Source organism: Brachypodium distachyon, chromosome 2, assembly GCF_000005505.3.
Source record: "Brachypodium distachyon strain Bd21 chromosome 2, Brachypodium_distachyon_v3.0, whole genome shotgun sequence".
Classification (NCBI taxonomy): Eukaryota; Viridiplantae; Streptophyta; class Magnoliopsida; order Poales; family Poaceae; genus Brachypodium; species Brachypodium distachyon.
The window spans coordinates 37,286,323-37,303,289 of NC_016132.3; the positions used below are offsets into that span (position 1 = coordinate 37,286,323).

Genomic DNA, 16,967 nt, shown 5'->3' on the forward strand with positions numbered 1-16,967 from the left:
AACTGCTAAATCAATTTAATTTCACACCGGTTATTATTAAGATCAATGCCAAAGCTCTACATGCATGTATGTATTAACAATTTTGAACTTTAACCGTGACAGATGATTCTGCGAACGATTTGTCATAAGGCGTCGTCAAACATTTTGACATTTCTGCACAATTGAATGGAAACTACTATACGTAGAGAGAGTTCATAATTGATTATCTAAAAAAGAAAGTTTAGATCGATCAGTTGACATATAATAAAAGGAGTTCTTCATAAACAAAATGAACATCACTAGTACTAGTAAACCAAGTACACACATAATTAACTTCACCCCGAAATGCATGCGCGAGAAAACCTAGAAGAAGAAGAAAACACATAGCAAGTGATCGATCATGCCAGCTAAACTAGCTAATTGACACTAATAATTGTGCATGATCATATCAAACAAGCTAGCACACACACAACACCATCCATCCATGCATCCTTGCTTCCACACCTTTCCTCCATGCATGCATGGGGCATGCATCCACACCATGAGCAAACTAACGAACTACCAATGCAAAGCTTTTGATCTATATCTCACATAACACCCCTCCATCGATCTAAAAGGCAGTTAAGATCAAGTTAGCTTATGCATTACAAGAGATGGTTACCTCTGGCGGCAGTATTGGAGTTATACGAACTTGTGTAGCCTGCATTGAGCTGGTGGTGGTGATCACCATTACCATACATACTGATGATGTTGCTGCCGCCCCTTGTAAACCCGTCTTCCCTCTTTGAAGACGGCATCGTCGTTGCAGAAGCATGATGGAACTGGTTGTCTTCTTCTCCGACCACCTCGCCGTTGCCATTGCCGCCGTGGTCTAGGCCTAGGTAATGGAACATCCCCGGCGCTGCTGGAGCCAGATGATTGTCGGCTGCCGCCATTGCGTGGAAGAACGGGAAGCCCGCCGGGATCTGCTGCACCGATCTCCACTGCTCCATGGCGCCACCGCCGCCGCCCAATGAGTAGCATCCTGCAGGTACGTCTACGGAGCCGGAGGAGGTCAGCGGCGGCGGCTTCCCCATCCCGCCGGCGCCGGAGACGAAGGTCGAGCCGAGGCTCATGGCGTCGAAGTCGGCCAGCCGAAGCAGCGGCGGCAGCAGGCCAGAGGGCAGCTGCTGGTGGTTCCCAGTCGGGAGCATCGCGGGCGGCGCGCTCGTCGGTGCCGTCGCCGGAGCCGAGGAAGACGAAGTGGCGGGCTGCTGCTTCGGCTGCTTGGCGCGCTTGGCGTGGCGGCGGTACCCGCCGCCGACGGGGACGTTGCGGAGGGCGCCGCCGCGGGTCCAGTAGCGGCGGCAGGCGCGGCAGAAGTGGCGGGGCTGGGAGAGGGAGTAGTTGTTGAAGTAGCAGAACTTGGTGTTGGCCGAGTCGCAGCGCGGGCACTTGAGCCCTTGCTCCGGCAGCGGCACGCGCGCCAGCCGCGCCCGCTCCGACATCGACATCGGCTTCCCCGCCATGGCCGCCGCCTGTGCCTGCTGTGCTCCTCCATGGCCGCCGCCTTCTGCAAGCTGCTGCTGCTGCTGCTGCATCTGCATGATGGACGGCTGCAGGAGCTGCTCATGGCAGCTGCCGTCTGTTGCACTGGCTGATCCTGCGACGACGACCTGCTGCTGCTGGTGATGAGGATGGCGCTGGAAATTGTTATTGATCTGGCCGGAGATCGATCAGGATTCAGGAGGAAGAAGAATTAATCAAGAACTGAACTGATCAAAGGGAAAAAAAATTAAAGCTGAAATTTTATGGCTAGCTAGCTATAAAATGGAAATTTGTGCATGCCAATTAAGTTGTACTAGTGGTCCAGTATATACCAAGACCAAGATTATACACACACACATAGTGTGTGAATTGGATCAGAATAATTTATCCAAAGTATTAATACTCTTCTAAGAACTTTCTCTTTTTTCTGCTTTTATTTTTGCTTGTGCAAAAGAGAAAGAGTAGTGAACAAAATCTTCGGAAAAGAAAAGGGGAAGCTTTGGAGAGGAACCAATGAAATTGAATAGATTACCTGGTTATTATCATTCCAGCTTGAGGAATCCAGGAAGGAAGCAGGGGGGAAGATCATGGTGGGGGGAGATGTTATCCGGAGAAAGTGAGTCTTCTTCAGTCTTGTATGCTGGCTTGCAAGGCAGACTAAGCTAGCTAGGGTTTGGCAAGCTCTCTTGTCTTCTCCTTTCCCTTGTGTAAGCTAGCAAGAGCTTCTGCTGCCTCTTGTGTGGCTAAAGGTTGTGCTTGATAGAGGCTTGGTAGTGGGAGACGAGAGAGCTAGCTAAGCCTCCTCCTCATGGTCCTCATGGGATTTGGAAAAAATTATATGGGGAATCAGCTGAGAAAGAGGAAGAGGAAAAAGGAAAAGGAGGGATGAGAGAGTGAGACAGGATTAGTGAGGGGTGAGGTGGGATGAGGGAGAAAAAGCAGCGAAAAAGTAGCCTTGTACCTTCTATGTGGCCCTGTTTAATTTGTGATATACTGTGGCTTTTTTCTTCTAGCTCTCTGGTGCTGCTGCTGCTTGTGTGTGTGTGTGTGTGGAGCGACAGCCGGCCCCACCGGTTTTTGTGTTAATTAATAAGGGGATCACAAGAACCAAGGAATAATCCTCGTGAGTAGCTAGTCAAGTTTTTTAATATTCAGTTTAGCCAACAGAAGCGTGTGATTTTCTCTTGTACAAAGGGAATTAAATTATCCATGAATGCACATCAATCGGTATTTCAGATGCCCCAATTAGAAAGAGTTTTTTACGCTATGAATGCTGGACAGGTTTCAGATCTCGATCGAGGCTTATGATCGATCGAGCTGCTTGAGTTTCGTTCATTTTTTGGATTGGATTCGGAAAGGATCGGAATTCCAAAATTAAGATTCTGGAACTCAAATGCAAACAACATCAATATGTGACAGTTCTGTACGTATATGCGTTACAAGCCATTTTTCTAGACTTGTAATTTGCTCTAGCTACCTACTCCACTGTTCATGACAAAAGATGAATGATCCAAGCTTTGACAAATTTATTGTCCTCTCCTACTTTCCCATTGTGTTATACTATATGAAACATTGAGTATGTTTGTAGCCAAGAAAATAGCAAGCGTTAATGGAAAGATAGAAGCAAAAGCGCTCGCGATTGCTGATCGAACTATATTGTGTTGAACTTATTTTACAATCTATTATAAAGAAAATGCCAAAGAACGAAAATTTGAGTTAGACAAAAAAATAAAATAGGCAAAAGTTTGACCAATTAAGTTTATAGAAATATACTACCTACATCTACAATTCTAAATTAATTTTATTTAATTATATATATATATATATATTAGTACATTTTTCATAAACTTAATAAAAATAAGAAATTTGAATTAGGGCAAAACTAGAATATCTTATCAATTGGAATGAGGGAATAGTATATACGTGTCAACCCCACATGACAAGTACTTGGGATGCTAGTTTTGGACTATTCTAAGTGTTCCATCACCTTAAGAATTAACCGCGTCGCGCGAAGCAAGGACAAAAGCGTGTACTTGTCCACCAAGAGGCTGGTCACTGAGAATGTTTTTAGCTAATTGGGAGTGTGCTGATTCGAGCAGCTGCAAACAGGAATAATCAAAGTATTTTCCTGTGCAAATAAAGTGAAAAAAATGCATGGAGATGATTGCTTGGAAAATAAATAAAGGCAATGCATCGATGAGCCATAGTGAGTTTAGAGCAGTAGTCATGGTCAATCAGATTGCGGCCATAGTCTGGTCCCTAAAAGGAAAAAAGAAATTAAAGCAGCTAAGCATAGCACTGCCTCTATTATGCATGTGCGTCTGATGGATCTGTCGTTTCTTGTCACATCCTTTAGCAGTGCAGCTAACTAGCTTCCCTGCTAAGCCTCTGCTTCAGCAACAATTAGTATCTTGGTTATCTTAATCAAAGTCGCTGCAAATTAAGTGCAAGTAGGACCATTGCTGAGGCAGTTACAGGCTTGCCCATATCACCAAGTTATAATCATTAAAATATTTGCTGGGCACAATCGATCGACTTAAAGTTTCTTTTAGTCGATCGAATTAATATATGGTCAATCATCTCAGAAGCCAGATTCGTTATGATATTACAGAGGGAAAAAGCTGAGAGTGGATTTCCCGCACACGGTGGCGACCGCACTTGAAATCCCGTCCATCGGAGATTTATGCCAGGAAAACCAAGAAACGCGGTATACATCGCAAATAGAGAGCTGGTAGTATCGGAGAGCAGTGAAAGCACTCTTGCAGAAGGGACTGGTCGGCAGGCCATTCAGTAAGTACTGCGCGTGGGGCCCTGTATTTAGTGGGAAATTTATGGCCGCTCGGTTATTACCTACCGCGAAGCCCCTCATGAGTCCTGTGCCACAATCCCCTCAGTCCATACGCCGGTGGAGGAGGAGAGGGGTTCGGCTACGGGGCGAGCAGCCATGGAGGAAATCGGCGTCGATGTGTACAGGTACGGCCTTCGCGATGCCGTTTCAGTAACGCCCCCTGGTTTCAGATCACCGATTCCTAATGTATCTGTACCTTTCGAATCCCGTAGTCGAGCACGAGATCTGGGGATCGATTTGGCAAACATGAGCTATCTCGCGCAACTCAGTTCGTTCGCCTTGGACGAAGAAGGTGCCCGAGACTCCAGGGGAGGGGCCGTCCAGTCGGACACTCGGTCCGTTGATTCAAGCACGGCGGCGATGGCGGTGGAAGGGAGCAACGACCTATCGGGCGAACAAGATTTCATCGAGCATGGAGTCGTGGAAAGCGCAACGCGGACGGACAGGCCAGAAACTGATTCAGACGAGCCCCCACCTGCGTGGAAAAAAAGGTAAGGAACAAATTTGCTGCGACGCTGAGTAAATTGCAAACTGCACATTCTTTCTGATGGGATTGCAACTTGTTATGCTCTCCCCGCTACGAACACGATGCCAGGCCCCGGATTGGAGTGCTGCCAGATTCGAAGGAACGTACGGTGGTGAGGATTTCAGCTCTGGAAGAATCGTTGACGAGATATGCAGAGAAGAAATCCGACGTAGTTTGTCGATCCAGTGGTCAGGACAAAGTTCGACTCGCTCGCGGAAGCCTATGATTTCTATAATTTGTTCTCCTGGGAGGTTGGGTTCGGGATAAGGTACGGAAAGAGCAGGAGAAATGTGAAGGGATCAAAATGTATGCAGGAAATCGTCTGTGGCTGTGCGGTAAGTGTTCGTGGATTTGAAGCTTCTGTTGATGATGATTATGAGCCACCTTTATCTAACCAGTTCATCGCACTCCTACAGGGTCGGCCAAAGCCTAACACAAGGTCGTCCATGTCAATGTGCCCCGCTCTCATAAGATTACTCCGCAGCAATGACGGGATGACGGGACCTGGTATGTATCGGAGAACAGGCAAGAGCATAACCATGGTTTGTCAGGAACGTGCGGTGAGAAATTGCATTGGCCATCTCATAGGCACATTGACAAGTACAGTAAGGACGCGGTGAAACAACTTAGGGAGAACAACGTTCCTCTCGGCAAGGTGTACAGCATCATAGGTTCCATGTTTGGGAGGATGGAGAATGTACCTTTCACGAAGAGGTCGCTGCGCACGCTGTGCGGCAAAATGGGGAGAGAACAAGCAGATCATGATGTCCAGAAAACCATTGCAGAATTCGCTAGGCTAAAAACAACTGATCCGGACTTCGACTACACTGTCGAGGTGGATGAAGACAGTCGTGTGAAGACATTAATTTGGAGTAGCGGCCGCAGCTGGCATCAGTACCATCATTTTGGTGATGTGGTTACTTTTGACACGACATACAAAACAAATCTCTATGACATGCCTTTCAGGCTGTTTGTGGGTGTCAACAATCATTTCCAAAGTATAATCTTTGGAGGGGTTCTCATGCGTGAAGAGAAGATAGAAAGTTTCGTATGGGTTTTCCGGGAATTCGTCCGGATGATGGGCGGGAAGCATCCTGAGACCATCCTCACTGGTAAGCCTGTGTCGATGTGATTCATGTGCCCCTAGAAATATATTAACGCCATGCTAATGTCGGGTGCATCTATTTTTCTTACTAGACCAAGCGAGAGCTATGGAGGTGGCTATCCGGCAGGTGTTCCAGACACGACACAACGATGGTGCAAGTGGCACGTCCTAAGGAAGGCTAAGGAGCAGCTAGGGCCTTATTACACGAAGCAGAGCTACTTCAGGGCTGCTTTCCATAAAGTGGTGAATGAAATGCTGACGGTCGATGAATTCAAACGGGCATGGCACCTACTACTCAGGCAATACAACCTAGAGAACCACCCGTACCTCATTCAGGTGTATGAATGCCGGTCCAAGTGGGCTAAACCATTCTTCAGTGGAAAATTTTGTGCTAGGCAGACCAGCACACAAAGGAGTGAGAGTGCAAATCATATGTTGAAGGTTTACGTGCCTCCTAGATCCCCGATGCATGTTTTCGTGATGCAGTACGGGAAGCTCTAGCACGCCCGAGAGTCTGAAGAGAGTTTCCAAGAAAGGCGTACCAAGTTGGTAAGTATGTACACAAGATAAACTGTTAAATTATAGAAAATTTTAACTACTTCTGTGTGATAATGACCCTACTAACACCCAGGGTGGAGTTGTCCTAAGGATGAACTTGCCGATCGAGAAACATGCTAGCAGGGTGTACACACGTGCGATGTTCGAGGTTTTTGGAAAAATCCTGTATGAGTCTGGTTCATATACGAAGTGACAGAGCTACTACCCAACAAGTTATACCAAGCACGACATGTCCATGGTGAGCCACGTGAGAAATGGTACCGCATCGACTATCAGGTCAGGGTGGATGACAAGGGTAATTCGTACAACTGTGAGTGTGGTCTATTGGAGCACATGGGGATGCTGTGCTGCCATGCACTGAAGGCTTGGTTCTGGATGTAAGAACGGTTCTATCACATGAGTTAACATGGATGCGACAAAATGGCTTCTGGTAGGAACAATAAATCTATATAAAATACTTCAACTCATGGGGATGCTGTGCTGCCATGCACTGAAAGTTTGGTTCTGGATGTAAGAACGGTTCTATCACATGAGTTAACATGGATGCGACAAAATGGCTTCTGGTAGGAACAATAAATCTATATAAAATACTTCAACTTGTGAATAGAACTTAAAAATTACACATATGAATGTCCATGGCTTTTATCCAATATGAAGTGAAAGGAAAATAATACTTGTATATTTAACATTTTTCTCCAATTATTATTCTCCATTCTCTTTATCCAATTTAACATCATACGTGCATTTCTCTACTTCCCCCACTCTTTAACATTTTTCTCCAATTATTCGCCATTCTCTTTATCCAATATTAACATCATACATGCATTTCTCTACTTCCCCCACTCTACTATTCTTTTGGTTTTATGCTGGCATGATTTCTTCTTTCTTTAATGTGGGCAGCAGCGTCGTTATCCTTGGAGCATATAGAACTCCAGATGGGCCCGGCCCACCTATTCGAGAACTCAGCAATCATGATGTGGGTCCATGAATTGGATGGGCTGAGTCCGGCCCACGGAACACATGCTACACCTGACTAGCCAACATCCTGCCCCCGTCCCATGCCCCATGCTCATGGGTCAACTTGTCACACTGCTTAAAGATGCATAATTGAATCAACAGAGAGATATTCGCAATGATACATCTTTCTCTTTGCTTACATTCAAATTGATCTTCTTCACAATTTCATGCACCAACAAACCCACTATGCGCAACCGAAAGATGGTGCAAATTCTATGGGTCGGTCGTACTCAACACTCCCACTCACGTCGAGACCCCCAAGAAGTTTCCGAGCTGTGATCTGCACGTGCCGAAGCGACACGACACCAATCAATCATGTACTGTTTCCAGCCTAGTGTTAAAAAGACTAAGCTTCTAGACCTCCTGCTGCAAGGACAAATAGCATGTCCTAACCACAGATTAGACCACGTTGCAGTTCCGGTACAGTTTTGGCAGGTTGCTGTCCGGTGGCTTGTCACTTATCAGACACTGCAGAGAGGAGCTTGTTAGACCTACCATTACAGTAAACCACACCTGAAGCCTTGAGAGTATGCATCAATCTGTAACATGTGCTCCTGCTGCCATAAAACACAACCAAGCAGACATACAAAGCCATCGTCATCAATCGACACATCTCATTGAAACATTGAGCTTGGTGACCTAGAAACAAATTAGGTACAGAATTACATCCAAGAAAAGGACAGAATAGGCCTCTATTTCTAGCAGCAAGGCAAGTACACAGCCTAGAAGACACTTATTTTGATCCCAAGAAAGATCTCCATGGCAACAATATACAGTTCAGTGATCACCCCCCCTAGTAGTAGATCAGGGACCAACTTATGCTGCATTATTTGGGAAATGAAGCAAATCACAGCTGTCTGTTCTACCCAAGCGCACAGCCATTAACTCTGATCCACTACATACAAACCATAAGGTGCTGAGTGCTAATGAAAAATCCGAAACTGAAATAAACTCATGATGGCGGCGGAGGAGGTGGCGACGTTGATGATTTTGTTGGCTCACTGCCTGGCTGGTGACCTTTACCAGCAACCTTCTCATCCAGGACATCCTTCAGCCCTTCCTGATAGGTCTCCACATAGTTCTTCACCGCACTCGTGTAGGTCGAGGCGCGGGTCATGTATATGCGCCGCAGCGCAGGCTTCAGGGTTTCAGCCCCACCCCTCGCCGCCACCGCGAGGTCCTCAAGCACAGTAGGCTCACTTGTAGTTTTCCCTTCCTCGGACTTGCTGGAGCTGGACTCCTCTTTGACCTTCTTGTAGTCGTTCGGTCTGAGCTCAGGGCCGATGTCCCTGACCCAGGAAGCCGCATAGAGCCTGGTAGCCTCTTTGAGAATACACCACTTTTCGTTCAACGTGAGCTTAGGGCGCGGCTTGTAACCCGGAGGGTCTGGCAGAGAAGACGGGAACGCGATCTCTCTAAGATCATACCTCACGTAATCATATAACTTCCTGCAGACAACTCTGAACTTCATTTCGATGCTACCACGACAACCTCTTTCTGTGGTTCGATGATGGACGAATTAACCTGGTTCATGGTAAAAACGAAGCATGTCAACCCTTTCATATTATATACTCCCACGTTTTGGATCCCAAATTCCCAGCACAAGATATAGAGCAGCTACAAAGTTACGAATTCTAAGACTGGATTCAACCTTAGAGTGACGCAAAAACCAAACATTGCATTTCATCGAACAGCTTGCCTACATCTCAGAGGCATTTAAGCAAACACATTGCATCCCAGGGGATGAGGCTTGACTTACAGCTTTGCGGGATGGGTTGAGCGCTGCCGTCGAGGAAGAGGCGGAGCGACGCAGCCGGCCGTGGTTAGCGCCGTCGAGGGAGAGAGCGGACCGGTGAGAGCTCCGTCGAGGGAGAGACAGAGCGGCGGAGCAGCCGCCTGGGCTTAGCTCTGCCGTCGAGGAAGGAGTGGAGCGACGCAGCCCACAGGGGTTAGCACTGACGTGGAGGAAGGGAGGAAGCGCAGCCGCAGCCGGCCGGGGTGAGCGCCGACGAGGGAGAGAGCCGACCGCCGGTGTGGCGGCTAGGGTCCCTCCTAGAGAGGGGCAAACACACACACACACACACACACAAACGCCCACAGCCCACAGGCCTCTTCAGCCGCCGTTGCTTGCTGGGCCATGAATCGCGGCCCAAAGTTGGGAGCTTCGCTTTTGTTTTCTGCCCTATTTGATTTCTTTCTTCCCCTCAATTTTTTTTTTATTTCTTTCTTTCTTCGCTTTCTTTTTTACCAAATGTTTCTGCCGTATATTTGTTTTCTTTTTTCCTTGTACCAAATGTTTTCTGCCTTTTTTTCTTTCTCTGACATCTGTACGCATCTCTGCCTTTTTCCTCGAAAAATAAAAGAAAGATAACCTTTCAAAACATTGCACTTAATTCTAAACCAAACGTAGCATTGAAAATTAATAGGAGTATACGTTTTTTTCCTATGGCAAGATATTTAGAATAACACTTTAAATATTCCCACGGCCACATTTCATCGAACTGCTTCCCTTCATCTCGGGGGGCATTTGAACAAACAGCTTCCATTCACACACGAAACGAGACGCCGGTGCAGTCATATAGCAGCAAAGGCGTACGTTAAATTTCCTCAAAATTTTAATTCCACAAGCAAACAAACATGGACAAGGAAACTTGGTCTTTATTGGCTGCGAGTTTTTTGGACGCATACGTGCATATCAAACTTCCACAAAATATGCACGTGCAGCGAGCCACTGTCACGACACACTGACACAACAAAACAAGCTGCTAGCTGTAGACAGAACACAACACAACACACAAGCACACACCCAGTCCACCCATTACGGATCATGGACGACCATGGCGTACTCGCCGGCATGCTCCGCAGAGTCATCCCCCTGGCGGCCGCCGTCGCCGGGGAAGAAGAACGGATACGTCTCATACCGCGCCATACAGCTGCTATAGATCACCCGGCACCCACGCCGGTACCGGCAGTAATTCGGCAGCTCGGCCACGGCCTGCGCCACACACAGCCCGCAGTCCGCCGGCGTGATGTCCCTCGTGCACCACCCCAGCCCATACAAGATCATGCTACTTCCAAGCTTCGCCGTCTCCCTGGCCAGCCCCTGCTGCTTGCTCCGGTCAACGTCCCCGGCCTCGGCGGCGACACGGGCCATGAGCTTGCTCTGCGCCCTGTCGAACGCGCCGAGGTCGACGCCGCTCGCGTTCTGGGTGTTGAGGAGGATGAGCGTGTAGCCCGTGTCCGGGAGGCCGATGAAGTTGTCGCCGCCGGAGAGGTAGCGGAGGAGGCAGTAGTCGTAGAAGGCGCGCGCGTCGCCGCTGCCGCGGCAGGAGGAGGCCAGCGCGCGCGCCGCGGCGGAGAGGCAGAGCGCGCAGTCCTGCCGCGGCACGTCGCCGCGGCACTGCGCCAGGCCGTGCACGGCGTCGGCGCCGGAGCCGGAGGTGGAGACGGCGTAGTAGGCGGCCGAGGCGCGCGGGACGAGGGACGCCAGGACGGCGTCGATGTTGGCTTGTGTCTGCGCCGTCGTGCCGTTCTTGGCGCAGTACGTGGCCACCGGGTCCACGGCGCTGCACGGGCGCGGCGCCGCCATGGCCGCCGCCAGCAGGAGGATCACTAGCGGGAGCGGCGGGAGCTGGGCTGCCGGAGCTGCCATGTTTTGTGTTGTGCGTGCTGCGTGCTTAACTGGTGTTTGATGCAATGTGATTTATAAGTAGAGCCCGGCCCATGCTGCACTATTTTGCTAGTTGGGCAAATTGCAATGTGCGCGTGCATGGAGGCAGCCATGGCTGACCGCGACGTTGATGGTGATGGGGATGACTCTTGTTTGTGGCCGTAGCATTAACTTTGACTTTGACCTAGTCAACTTGTAGATCGTGGATATATCAATCGAGAATGAGTGGTCCACGTACGCCATGCATGCAACCAAAAGGCCTCGTGGTGAGCTATAGCATACTCCAATTAATTTCTAGATGAACTGATAATTCAACCCTAGGTATTAATTGCTGGATTGATTTATATGTCGAACTCTAGATCGAATTAGTGGTCATCTATATATGCAGCCAAAAGGACGCCTCTCGCTGAGCTAGCTGGCTAGGTCAATATCTGAACTGTTCTAGCAGTCGATCGATGGACGATCTGTTAATTAATTGAAACGTTTAGCTACCTATATATGCTTCAGAAGAAGAAAAATACACATATGGACTGAGCTGGTGTTAGATTTAGCAGGCCGGTCATACAAAGTGTATATCAACCAGCGACCGATCCGGACATTAAATTGCAGACATGGTTGACCATACAAAGTGCCTGCCTCTTAATTGTTGCCGGCGCCCGGATGCAGCATTGCTGGATTCTGTCAAACTTCTAGATGCATGCGATCGATCAAAAGTTCTTCTCGCTGAGGTCAATACCCGAAACTGCAAGCAAATTAAGTAACCCAACATGCATGCATGCTCTAGTTAGTACGTCGATTGCTCTGTTCATTCAACATTAGCATTGATTAACTGCTTGATCCTGTCAACTTCTAGATCAATCGTATAGAGAATGGTCATGCATGCATGCATGCATGATAGCTGGGTCACGGATCGATCTGAAACCAGCGTACTAATCCAAATGTTAATTTTAGGCGATTTTTCTCTTGGGCAATTGTTAAACCTGGTCATATATGGGCTCTGTTAAATATACTCAATATCTTTTCCTACAATTCGAGCTTTTGGTTTAACTGGCCGAGTACAACAGTTCAATATGATATTAGAGCCAAGATAGGTTAAACTCAAAGACTACCAAATTCAAGGTCTCAATTTCATATGGTTTTAAAAATTAAATCCTAAACTGAAGTGAGAATAAGTGTTGAAATATATTAAGCACTTGTCTCTAACATTTATAGCTTTTGCGTGAACTTGGTTAGGTACATATAATTAAAATTTTGTCTCCTGGGCAATTGTTAAACCCAGACGTGTCACGCCACTAAGCTCTGTTGAAAACAAGTCGCTAGCTAGCTTGTACTGAGTGAATTGAAAGAACTAAAGAATCAATCCATGGAGACTGAGGTGGTGTTGGATTTGGCCGGTTATCAATTGGGACTTGGCGACACTAACGCTGCACATTACCGGTCAACACGTTAGGTCGCCGCCTTGCTGTGTCGGGCACTCAACTCGATCTCCTTTTTCTGTTTAATCAACAGATCAGACTATATATATAGCCGCAGCAGCTTGTTGTATTTTGACTTTTTGACTCCGTTAACTCATCTGTACTACAGTAATAAAGTTCGAATGAACTTCTTTTAATACTCCAAAAGAAATTCTGAGCTCTGTTATACCAAAAGGAATCAAGTCAACAATGGCACCATGTATCATACTTAACCTGAAGCCAGCAATTCAATAGCCACTTATTAGATTACAAACTGGGGCAAAAAGTGTGCATGATTGTGTTTCAACAAAAAGATAAATGTTCAATTAGAAAGGCGAAGTAGAGAACTGGCTCGCCGCATTGAGGACAGACGCAGGCAACACTGGTGCTGTTCCTGTGGCCTGCAGGGAGAGTAAGGTCGAGCAGTTAGTAATTTGGTCGTCGATGTAAAGGGCAGGCGCAGCATATCACACACGATGTAAAATATAGAATGTTGTGAATGCTACAAAACCATAATTTTGCAAATACTTGCAATAAGCAAAAGCGCCAAACACTGTTTGAGTTTTATTATCACAAATACATGTTGCCTCCAGTGTCAGGGTTTATCAAAAGCAATGCTAAGTTTTGGAGATCATTACAGATAAATAACATTGCCGGTGCTCTAATTATTCTGGAGCAATTTGCTGACTAAACATTTAGAGAGAAAATTTCAATGATGTCACTGCTAAAATTCTCTGAAGAAATCATGTACATGGTCATATGTTCTTAAGAATATAATTCTGCTTGATGTTCATATATAAACTATTATGGACCGGAGGGAGTACTAACTAAAACATTAGACTATCATATGTCAGATACAGATAATTCTTTCCAGTGCAACAATCCAACATCTGCCACCTAGAAGATATTTTACTTGCCATATCTTGGTTTTGATAGCATATAATAATTTGATAATTTCTCCAAGATAATATAAAGAGACAAGTGGTGAATTTTCTCCACCCTGCACCTATGAATAAGTTGATAACAATAGTAGCAGACCGAGCTCAATGATAGTGCCATAAAATTAGTAGTTTCTCCAAGATAACAACACTATGGTGTATAGTTGCCAGCAAATTTATAATCCTTCCAATCCATAATAAGTGTCTTGGATTTAGTACAAAGTTATACTAGCTTTGTACTAAATTCAAGACACTTATTATGGATCGGAGGAAGTAGATGATAGTGCTCCAACTCAATGATGTGGTAAGAGACACTATCATAAGGAAAACCTCCGGAAAACTGTAGTTGTTGTCATCAGTGGGCCAAGCAGTGCTGACATCACAACACAATTACTGGACAAAAGTAGCTCTTATCTTATTGAGAGAATCATTCTCTTGCACATTTTGTTTGAGAGGAATAACAGGGGACACACAAACTAGCAGCGGATCTTAAACAACAAGGCTACAGTTCTGGAGTATCAATGGAAGTTTACACTAGGGATGACAATTTTGGTTATCATGGTAATGGATGCGGTGTTTACACTCCCCAAGAACATAGATACACTGTATTTAACACCGAAGAAAGACAACTTTTGCCAGAATTGCAATGGCTACCGGGAGGCTAGAGTCAAATATTGGCATAACCTGCCAATGCACAATATAAAGGCACAGACAGGTAATGATGAACTAGCTTGTCCAGTCAACTACTCCCTCCATTCCAAAATACACCTCATATAGATTTGTTCACTTGGACCAAAGCAGCTCTCGTTTTTAGTGCCTGACCACTCATATTGGGTTAATAATAAATGGATGTGATTAGTTATTGGCCGGGTGCGGGTACCAAGAGAAAAATGAGGTGTATTGTGAAACAAATGAGAAAAATCTATACACGTTGTGTTGTGGAACGAAGGGAGTACTTTCTACCAAACCACAGCGCAAAGCCAGTTGTGATGTTCCACACAGCACGCAGAGACCAGTGAATTACATGTAGCATTCCCTCAACAAGGCTCTCTTGCCGTTTCCCACTCATGCTCATTCGCCCCTTATCCTACTCCCAATCTCCCCAAACCACTCTACCGATTCCTCATCGCACGCCGGCATGAACGGGGAGTAATCAAGCGAATGACCACAGAAAAACTGTTCTAACCTGCACGCCCCCTCCAGAAACCCAGATCTACCACGAGAACTATCAGCCCACAGATCCATCTACCAATACCCATGGACGGATCGAGCGAACAGGAGTTAAAAGGATGGGATTTGCGTGCTTCACCTGGCGAGTGGCCGATCGGCGGATCAGCGCCTGTGCTCCTGGACGAACTTGGAGTTCTTGAGGTCCTCCTCGGTGAACCCGGCGGTGAGCTTGGTGATGAGGATCCCCGTGACTGCGAAGCCGGCGAGGAAGGGCCAGTTGCGGCGCCACTCCCGGCGGAAGAAGACGGGCCACGGGTCGAAGGTCTTCATCTCCGATCTCTCCTCCCTTTGGATTCAGTCCGCGAATCAGCTCCTCTCTCTCTCCTTCGATGTGTTGCTTCGTTCGTAGCGGCCGGCGACTACGGGAAGAGGGAGAAGAGAGAATGGTAATTGGATCGGGCCAGATTGGGCCTGGGACTTGTGGGCCATATTGGGCCTGGATGTGGTGTGGAAAGTTGGGCCCGATGAAGAGCGTTCATTGAAATTTGGGCTCTTCTTCTTTTCCTAGCGTTAATTGAGTTCAGCTGAGAAGAGTTCGAGAACTCTCTCAAAAAAAAAAGAGTTCGAGAGAATTGTCTGAATTAGATTAAAAAAAACTGATACTCCGTATTACAGTACTTAGTACAGCTTCTTTTTTGTTTTCCTTCAACAAGGAGCTAATTAATGGATGTAAGATAAATAGATCCAGCATGTAGGTCTGGGGGGTCGTTAGTGGTTCAATGACGAGCGGTTGAATCAACGGAAATGTTTGCAAATATTAGGAGATAACCAATACAATGTCCGTGCGTTGCCACGGACTTAATTTCATTCCCTTTCACATGTAATATAATGCATGCGAAAATTCATATTTGTAGAAAACCAACAATATGATTTGACATTGATTAAAATTGACTTGGACTTCTATAACTCTACCCACGGCGGAGAAAGTATCACCAGATAGTTACCACTCTCAACATACACTTCTATGTAGGTTACCTTAGGCATGATCTCAACAAGGACGAAATTCGGGCAAAGAACCCGAACACCGTCGCGAATAGCTCCGTCAAAGTAAGAATTACTTTCATACTCGCTGCTCCCGAGCCACACTGCTACAGAAATACATATAGACGCTTTTTATACATCAGGTCAGTGGTGATTTTTATGGATTAATAAAATAGCACCAATTAAAGCTTGCAGTGTGATTAATTTGTGTACATCTACTTCATATCACACACACATACATACACCATCTTTATACATCATTATACACAGAAGTGTCAGCATACATCACACGGACCGGGATTCAGTGAAGTTAGCAATTTCACCGAGAGACTTAGCGACCTCCATCTGCCATTCAATCCATATCTAACGGCCAGCAGTGCACAAAGGCAAAGAAAACGTCGAGACTGGCTAGTTTCAGTGTTTCAAACACCTGAAGCAATCTGCCTTCGATTAACACCTGAAAATATGGATAGTTGGACAGATTATGAAAGAAAAACCTGAACAAATCATGAGGGGAAAACTGACCCAATTATGAGGAGAAAATCTATATAACTGGACAGATTATGAGGGGAAAATCTGTACGAAAAACTGTAACAAAAACTGAAGGTATAAAGACTATTGTTATGCATAACAGCATAACATTGACAGTTTGTACTTGTAGCACTCAGCACCAATTCTCAAGGCAAAACGCTCAGCACTATTGTTCTCCATAAGTGAACCAATTCTGAAGGCAAAGCGCTCAGCACCAAAATCCTCACTAAATCAGCACCAAAATCCCCACTAAATAAGCACAAAAATTACACCTTCGGTGCAGTCAACCCATGGGCGGGGACGCAACGGCTCCAGACGTCCTCCACGGCTGCTCCCGGCGGCATGGCGTCTTGCTTCTCCTGCACGGAGTTGGGTCCGTCCACCTTCCCTCTGCTCCACGGAGGCGCAGCGAGCAGTTCGATCCCGTTTCATGCGAGCCGATTCCCACTACATGCGCAGCGATCAGCTTGCTTGGAGGCCGCCGACGCCGCGCCTGGAGACGGCCGCGCCAGGGAAGCCAGCAACGCCTGGAGGCCGCCTGCCGCCGCCGCGCCTGGAGAGGCCGCCATACCACCTGGAGGCCACGGAGCCTCTGCTCCCCGC

General features: G+C 46.7%; 5 protein-coding genes across 7 annotated transcripts; 1 reads left to right on the plus strand and 4 right to left on the minus strand.

Annotated features, from left to right (window-relative positions):
• Positions 1–219: 219 nt before the first annotated feature.
• LOC100830925 (dof zinc finger protein DOF3.2) lies at positions 220–2,390 on the minus strand. 3 transcript variants are annotated; one of them, XM_014898346.2, is made up of 2 exons: positions 2,039–2,390; positions 220–1,640 (listed from the first exon to the last, which is right to left on the minus strand). In XM_014898346.2, exons 1-2 carry the CDS (start codon positions 2,093–2,095, stop codon positions 624–626), a joined length of 1,074 nt encoding a protein of 357 aa, XP_014753832.1. In that variant the 5' UTR covers positions 2,096–2,390; the 3' UTR covers positions 220–623. The 3 variants fall into 3 exon arrangements, with proteins under 3 accessions (XP_014753832.1, XP_014753831.1, XP_010231760.1); XM_014898345.2 differs by having other exon boundaries at positions 220–1,643; XM_010233458.3 differs by having other exon boundaries at positions 220–1,679; positions 2,039–2,385.
• Positions 2,391–4,714: 2,324 nt separating this feature from the next.
• LOC100831230 (protein FAR1-RELATED SEQUENCE 5) lies at positions 4,715–6,924 on the plus strand. The gene is given in 7 exon segments (XM_010235060.2): positions 4,715–4,845; positions 5,074–5,215; positions 5,297–5,368; positions 5,371–5,905; positions 6,122–6,534; positions 6,692–6,724; positions 6,727–6,924. Coding segments are annotated over 7 exon segments (1,524 nt in total).
• A 1,230-nt stretch (positions 6,925–8,154) lies between these two features.
• On the minus strand, positions 8,155–9,664 carry LOC100845186. Its single transcript, XM_003568950.4, has 2 exons — positions 9,320–9,664; positions 8,155–9,084 (listed from the first exon to the last, which is right to left on the minus strand). The coding sequence occupies exon 2, from the start codon at positions 9,029–9,031 to the stop codon at positions 8,513–8,515; it is 519 nt and encodes a 172-aa protein (XP_003568998.1). The 5' UTR covers positions 9,032–9,084; positions 9,320–9,664; the 3' UTR covers positions 8,155–8,512.
• Positions 9,665–10,157: 493 nt separating this feature from the next.
• Positions 10,158–11,273, minus strand: LOC100831533 (cysteine-rich repeat secretory protein 55). The gene has a single exon (XM_003566563.4). It carries the CDS (start codon positions 11,210–11,212, stop codon positions 10,379–10,381), a length of 834 nt encoding a protein of 277 aa, XP_003566611.1. The 5' UTR covers positions 11,213–11,273; the 3' UTR covers positions 10,158–10,378.
• A 1,576-nt stretch (positions 11,274–12,849) lies between these two features.
• On the minus strand, positions 12,850–15,212 carry LOC100845490. The gene is made up of 2 exons (XM_003568951.4): positions 14,932–15,212; positions 12,850–13,085 (listed from the first exon to the last, which is right to left on the minus strand). The coding sequence occupies exon 1, from the start codon at positions 15,120–15,122 to the stop codon at positions 14,955–14,957; it is 168 nt and encodes a 55-aa protein (XP_003568999.1). The 5' UTR covers positions 15,123–15,212; the 3' UTR covers positions 12,850–13,085; positions 14,932–14,954.
• Positions 15,213–16,967: the final 1,755 nt, after the last annotated feature.

Bases quoted from the DNA above. Each gene is read 5' to 3' on its own strand.
- LOC100831533 (XM_003566563.4), bottom strand. From the start codon at position 11,212: ATGGCAGCTCCGGCAGCCCAGCTCCCGCCGCTCCCGCTAGTGATCCTC.
- LOC100845186 (XM_003568950.4), bottom strand. From the start codon at position 9,031: ATGAAGTTCAGAGTTGTCTGCAGGAAGTTATATGATTACGTGAGGTAT.
- LOC100845490 (XM_003568951.4), bottom strand. From the start codon at position 15,122: ATGAAGACCTTCGACCCGTGGCCCGTCTTCTTCCGCCGGGAGTGGCGC.
- LOC100830925 (XM_010233458.3), bottom strand. From the start codon at position 2,095: ATGATCTTCCCCCCTGCTTCCTTCCTGGATTCCTCAAGCTGGAATGAT. The intron at 1,680-2,038 runs GTAATCTATTCA...ATCTCCGGCCAG, and splicing joins GCTGGAATGATAATAACCAG to ATCAATAACAATTTCCAGCG.